At 41.9% G+C, this 7,560-nt stretch overlaps 1 protein-coding gene across 1 annotated transcript; it reads left to right on the top strand.

The window, feature by feature from the left end:
- Positions 1 to 6: 6 nt before the first annotated feature.
- Positions 7 to 7,348, top strand: LOC118430368 (homeobox protein EMX1-like). Its single transcript, XM_035841216.1, has 3 exons — positions 7 to 943; positions 2,237 to 2,421; positions 6,082 to 7,348. The coding sequence occupies exons 1-3, from the start codon at positions 517 to 519 to the stop codon at positions 6,298 to 6,300; spliced, it is 831 nt and encodes a 276-aa protein (XP_035697109.1). The 5' UTR covers positions 7 to 516; the 3' UTR covers positions 6,301 to 7,348.
- Positions 7,349 to 7,560: the final 212 nt, after the last annotated feature.

Here is a 7,560-nt window from a genome sequence, read left to right as displayed (position 1 = left end):
TATGTACGAACACAACTGTCTTTAAAACGAATGTGCTAACCTCGCTACGGTGGTTCGGAACGCCACCACGACGTCCGGAAACGTTCGAGACGACATCTCGTGACGCCGGTAGGTGGGTTCACTGTTACGCGACCATACAGCCATACCTGCCATTAGAGGTCAGCTCCCCACTGTTAAAAACCAGTCCCTACGGCAGTATGGCAAATTTAACTATGCAACAGCAAAGCTGGATGGCTAAGACAGGGGACCAGTAGGCTTCAGTGTGGTGGAACAGGAGGATAGGGAACTCTAAGGCTGACAACGGACTTATTTTAAAACATCGCCGAGAAACGAAATTTTACAACGCTCTTAAGACCGGTGGATCATCCAGAACACACAACTCTCTTGACGTAGACGTAAAGACAAGAACAACAATTTCGTTACCAAACTATCTTTGACAAATAGAACTGTACACTAGCCCAGGTGTTGGATCGGCTGGAGGTTTTTAAAGACCTTGGCACCAGCGCCATACGCAAAATGATGGCGGTGCTCCAACCCACCAAGTCTAGCTTCAGTATAGAATCGCTGGTGTCAAAAGACCACCTCGCACGGGACGGCCCGCCTCGGACACTGCCTCACCCTTCTCAACTCCTGGAGTTGAGTAGACTTTGTCGTACGACAGCGACGACGACGATAAACTCTGGCATACCACATGTGCCGTACACTCAGGGTGGGATCCCGGTGTCACTACCGAGCTTAGGGAGTCTATGCGGCGGGCCTAGGCCGGTTTCGGTCCCCCATTATGTGACGTACAGCGCCCCTACCATGGTGCCTCCCGGGCTGCTGTCGGGCGCGCCCCCGACCGTCCCGCACCAGTCTACGGTGTCGCCGCCGTACCAGACTCACCTCCCGTACAACCCGTGGATGCTGGGCGGACACCCACCTTACGGACACAGGTTACAAGGTAAGACTATCATAGGAGACGCAGTAACATCCTCTCTACGAGACTTAAGGATAAAATTTTATGCTTAGGAGATCGTCACCGGTTTCCTCACTGAGTCCGCATAAACTTCCGTGTTAGCAAGCACCTTTAGAATATACTGACAGCAGAAACGTATCAGAAAATAATATACTATTTTATCATCGTTTCAAATGCAGAAAAATCTAAAATCATCTTTTTGTAGCTATAAAGCTATTTGTTTTAAAAATCGTTAAGACAACAAGTTTCCTGAGACAAGTCGTTTATCCATGTACATCTAACTAAAATTTGTCTGACATTAGCTTGGAGCATCCAAATGTTTATGGATGCTCTATAACTTGTGCCAAAAATACTGTCCTCAAGGAATGCCAGGTGCAAGACATATTCCTCCTTATAAAGACCAAATAGGCCTCTTTATGTCTTAAGTATTTTTTTAAGTCGGTCAGTTTATTCTTTTCGGCTACAAGCGGATATATAAATGATGGACATGAAAATAACAGAATGACAATAAATTGTGCTCTAATTTTTCTTTCTGTCTTGTTCATCAGACTTTATGCTGTGCCGAACCTTTTTTTTCTTGGACGACAATTTTTCCGTATCACTTTTATCTATAAAAAGACAGTATGTTTCTAGATGTTTAGTAATGGTTCTTACCAGGCCACAAAGACCCTCGCGGCTCAAGCTATAGTCCTCTGAAACACTCACTTAAACTACCAAGACTTAAGATGTTGATCATTAGGTTTATGATTTAGATTGACTTTCATCAGTGTTATGATTCATTTTAGTAGCCACCCACGAAAGACACAATACTTCGCAAACGTGTCACCAGCGCAGTGGGATAGTTGAGATTTTGGATAGGTCTCATTCTGAATAGTGGTAATGAATCAAATGGTAATGACTCATAAGATATAGAAGAGGCATACGAGAGAAAAATGTATGTTTGCATCTACCAGGGTTGACTTACATTGACACAACAGTTAGCATTAAACCCATGAATTCACTTACTTCTGTCTTCACTCAAGACCACTGCGACATTAGTCTTCAAACAGACCCTACTGTGCCTTATAAGTAGTATCAAAGCTGGCAAAGGAGTATAGCCGGCCAAAGGGAGATAGCCGGCCAAAGGGAGTCAAACGGGCACCTGGTGCCGCTATACTAAAGTTGCCAGCTTTGATACTATTTCTAATTCACCGTAGGGTCTGCTTAGAGACTATGCGACATGCCAATATGCCAGTTACAGCCTTAATCTCTTATATTTTCCTCTACTTTCACGAACAGGGCCAGATATGGGTAACGGGTCGCTCATCCATCTGCAAAATCCGTTCCGGAAACCGAAGAGAATCCGGACGGCGTTCACCCCGTCACAGCTGCTCCGGTTAGAACACGCCTTCGAGAAGAACCACTACGTAGTCGGACAGGAGAGGAAGCACCTAGCGCAGTCTCTGAGTCTCACAGAAACACAGGTTGGTTTTACATAGTCTCTCAAACTTATAGAAATATGGGTGGGTTTTACACAGTCTCTAAATCTCACAGAAACACAGGTGGGTTTTATAGTCTCTAAATCTCACAAAAATATGGGTGGGTTTTACACAGTCTCTAAATCTCACAGAAACACAGGTGGGTTTTATAGTCTCTAAATCTCACAGAAATATGGGTGGGTTTTACACAGTCTCAAACGTCTCATAGAAACACAGGTGAGTTTTACACAGTCCCTAAGTTTCACAGATATTGGGTGGGTTTTACACAGTCTCAAAGTCTCGCTGAAACACAGGTGGGTTTTACACAGTTTCAAAGTCTCACAGAAACAAAGGTGAATTTTACATTGTCTCTCAGACTCAAAAACACCGGTAAGTAGATTTTAGACAGTCTTTGCCTCACGGAAACACAGGGCTCAAAGTCTCACTGAAACACAGGTGGGTTTAACACAGTTTCAAAGTCTCACAGAAACAAAGGTGAATTTTACATTGTCTCTCAAACTCAAAAACACCGGTAAGTAGATTTTAGACAGTCTTTGCCTCACGGAAACACAGGGGTCAGACAGTGATAAAGTCTGTCAGAAACACAGCCTCTCAGTCTCACTGAAACAAAAATGGATTAGAGAGGTGGGTTTTAACTTCTTTTAGTCTCACAGAAACACGAATGAATTTAGACAGTCTCTCATTCTCACAGTTGATTTTATACAGTAGTCTCTACATCTCACAGAAACACAGGTGGGTTTTACACAATCTCCCAGTCTCACGGAAGAACGGGTTGGATTTTACACATCCTCTCAGAAAAGTTAAACAGAGCCGGGTTGAAGAAAGTCTCTTATGCTCATACCTATGATAATGCATTTAGATTTTCAAACTATGCATGAGTATCCAGCTAAAGAGGCATTCGATGTCATCCAGGTAATAAAGATAATCCTAAAAGTATCTGTTATCGACATTTGGAGAGATGAGACAAGATTTAGAATAAGAGTCAAGGGTAGGATTTAAGTGATGATATGCGTGTTTGAAATGAAGGAAGGAGGAAGTCGTGTTGCATTTGCCCGCGAATGTCTACTCTGCAATCGTCTGTCATAAAAGTCCTGTCAACCACGTCGGTCGAGAGTTCATTTAGAAATCTTACGTAAGTTGTGACTGTAAAATTTCCCCATTCTTACAGTACTCATTAGAAGTGGCACATTTGCCAAGTTGAATGTAAAAACCCACCTAAATCGCGTGTGGGCATTACTTAATGAGCCAATTTTCTTGTCTTGCTCTGACTGTAGCAGACAATATCACGAGGTCTATCAGAACATGGAGGCTTCGTGGTTGATAGTTTTAGCAGAACTGCCAGAAGGGGTTTCAAACTATAATGGCCTTCCATGTTTTGCTGGACTATGCTGCGGTTGGGCAGGAATTTTAAGCCCCATTCCTTCGCTCAAATGACTGGAAATGGAAAACACTCGGGTCCAACGCGATCCTTTTGTTAGCTTTGGAACTGATATCTCGCCTTAACAACAAAACATATTCATAGAAATCATCTTAGTATTATATATTATATTATAACGGAATTAGACAAAAACCGTTCGAGAAAAGTGGGAAGCCCTCGGTACTCGTTACTCTAAACGCTCGGGGGCAACGACACCTCTCACCGAGGGAAGATGCGATGTTTTTCCGCTGAGCGGAGGCTAACGTTTGCTGTGTGTTCTCTGCATCTAATGGCGTAAATTTTACATTTATGTTAGTAACTTAGAAAAAGGGGAACTAGAAAAAAAATCCGGTACGAATTCAGCAACGAACGAAGGGTGTGTGTGAGTGCACCTTATTTTCTGAATGAACTGATTTGACTTTTATTCAAACAGTTACTAATGACTAGACTTTGAACGAAGCTAATACAATTTCATACGTTTCGCTGATATATGACTGACACTATTTAAGATTTAAGTCATTTCATTGTTGTTGTTGCTTTTTCAAACAAAATGCTGTTAATATACTTTTCATTGCAAGTTTATCTGAAACATAGGATGTTGCGTCTTATCTTGTCGTATTCAAGTTTAACTCTTAAAAATACCTCCCTCCTCGTACCGTCAGATATAACGTGGGTGGTCCCGTAACTCATATACGGCATATTGCATAGATAATTTTGCAATTTTTACCCGCAATTGGGTTTCTACAAAGTGGAATTGACCACGTCTGTGCTTCGTGTAGAACCTCCATGTTTGATGGCACCCTGTCACGTCCAATTATCGATCATGCGTGCATTTCTCAAAATGGAAAGTAGAATTTATGACACTATAAAAATTCTACTTCGAAAAATAACGTGAAATGTTTCAGCACAAAAATTTCATCCCCTGAAACTGTTAAAAGGCAGCGACATGTGCTCAGTCTGTAATACTTGCTGACGGCCACCCTTCCCTCCCCCTTTGTGCCTTGATATATGAGATATGGCGGTAGTCCAGCGCTGAACGTTTTCTTTGTGTCGCTGACATATCATCTTCGATCCTTATCTCTCTCCAAAACATATACCACGGGTTGACAGCCCTCATATTTCAACTGGGACAACGACGTAGTATATCACACGGCCTTGTGTGGTCAATGCTTTCCCCAACCTGTACAGTATGAGCTAATAAAAACGTGCATTAGCCATTGTATGGCAGCACAATCGTCTTATTTTGCGTTACCCTCTACTAGTCTACGTTTTGTCTTAGTTTCAAGTACAGAAGACTGTGAACAGAAAATATTGTTTAGATATACACCCTTTTCCCACATAGTTCGAGATTTGGAGCACACTGAAAATGACCTTTAAGCTTTTTGCGATTGCTCGCCAGGTCGCATAAGGATGATTTCGCTGGTTACCTAATTTCTGGCCAAATACCAAAGCGCCCAATGGGAATGGTGTCATAACACTTAAAGTACAACAATCAACCTAACAGAATTGTAAGGAAGCTCAACAAGAATGTAGTTATATATTTCTTTAAATATATGCTTTCGATATCTTATTGGTTGTTTTGCCGTGACTGGCGTTTTGGTATACCATGAGGAATGAATGACCCGTCTTGTTTTTGCGACAAAAATGTCTTGACAGCTTCATTGCGCTGCCGACCCGTGCTACTCTTTTTGGCACACTTACATTATCTAGTGGGCGAGAAGTTGTTGCTTCCAGTACATATGTCCCTCTCCCATCTACGCATTTGTAGACTGTTGTAGTTGGTATATACAAAATGTAACTATTCGCGTTATATCTTCAAAACGTGTCACAAGTACTGCTATCTGCGTTATTACACCAGCTGAGTCAAGGACTATGACTAGACCACACAAATATCCACTCTATTTTAATACGCAAGCTTGGATGATACTTGGTCTCTGATATCTTTATATCGGTAAGAAACAATTTTAGATTGTAGGTCTTTACGTACTTTTGGCACAATGGCGGGTTGACTGATAATTGGGTTGGGGATTCCACGTGTTTTAGAATCGTTTGATTTAAGAAAGAGTGTAGCAAATACCAAGTGGCATCCAGCATTTCAATTGTCCCATGTTTGTGTACAGTGCATTCTTGCTTCATTAGTAATTGCTAAAGGGAATCTGCGTAATGAAAAAGTGAGATTATCCATGGTCTAAAGAGATCTTTTCTGCCCTCTCATTACACGCGCACAGGTCAAGGTGTGGTTCCAAAACAGAAGGACGAAACACAAGAGAGAACAACAAGGGGATGACGGGAGGGACTCTCCCACCAAACACAGGGGCGCACACCACGTCAGCAGGTGGAGACAGGCCACGCAGCAGCTCACAACCACTGTGGAGCACACCTCGGCACCGGACGGGCACGACGAGACGAAAAGCACCAGCAGCTGTAGTGACGCTGGATCAAGATGAAAGAACTCTTGCTAACTGACTGCCTCGGCTCCATTGTTTGAGAAGAAGCACCGGCAGAGGTAGACAGAGAAGACTTGAAATAAAGAAAAACTCAGAACAGATGTTGCTGCTCTCAACGCTAGATTTTAGGCGTTTTCCCTCCAAGATGGAGGAGAATGAAAATGTAGAGTCACACTATGGCGACGGAATAAACTCTCGACGCACAGGCTACCAGTAAAGTGCACTGGCGATAAGGGATCACAGCATGTGAAAAACACGGTTGACCCTTCATTCTATACGATATCTTCCGAGTGAAAACACAACAAAAGGGGACTGAAGTAATGGCATTTTTCGTACTAGTGACAGAGGCACGATTGGTACTGGACCAAGACCTCAGAACTGAACATTCATAACTGTAAAACAAAACGTTGATAGTATTTACAATTCTTTCTTGACATATATGTTTGTGTACGGAGGTTTGATGGAAACTCCTCGGTCTGTCAAAGCGGTGGAAGGACTACTAAAAGGAAAACTTTGAAGGATTTAATAACTCAAAGACGTTGTGTTAAGTGTATGAACATACAAAATGTATAGAGCGTGTAGTTGGACAAAAAAACCAAGACAAGATGTTTTTCTATGAACAAGAGTGCGACTGGTATCCAGCAAATTCTCGTGTGTATGTGTCGAAGCACCATGTGCCTTCACGTCCAACATCTTTGACAATCTGACGCCAGAATTTCAGACTTATGAAAAAAGATATCAGAACATCTCTATCTCTATTGTGAAATATAGTAGTTAGCGTCACATGTCCCCTATATGCACCGAGTCAAATGAACTTAACTTCCTCTCGTTCACGAAACCGCTATGTGACAACATTTATACTCAGTGTATACCATGTTGTTGTTTCTTTTTATAAGCTGAATGAATAAAACAACGAAAATTTCTCGAAACAGTGATCGTAGAACAGCTTCGAGTAATAACTTTCAAATTATGTAAATAGAGCTACTTCTATGATCTGTCCACGTTTACATATTCCGCTCTGAATGTCTAAATAAAGTTTCACATTTTCCGCATGACGTCCTCTTTAATACCATAGGGTCTTTTGCGATTTTATTAGAAGAATTTGCATAGTCTACATTGTATAATTGTTCATATTTACATGCATAAGGCGTCATGATATCATATCAAAATTCTGAGAAAGAACATAAAAAATAGATAACACTTCGGGTCAGAAATGGCTGTTCTATGAACACAAATTGTAACCGCCATGTTTTTCAGACG

Source organism: Branchiostoma floridae, chromosome 14, assembly GCF_000003815.2.
Source record: "Branchiostoma floridae strain S238N-H82 chromosome 14, Bfl_VNyyK, whole genome shotgun sequence".
Classification (NCBI taxonomy): domain Eukaryota; kingdom Metazoa; phylum Chordata; class Leptocardii; order Amphioxiformes; family Branchiostomatidae; genus Branchiostoma; species Branchiostoma floridae.
Note: the sequence above shows the minus strand (reverse complement) of the source record. Positions and strands in the feature narration are given on the sequence as shown.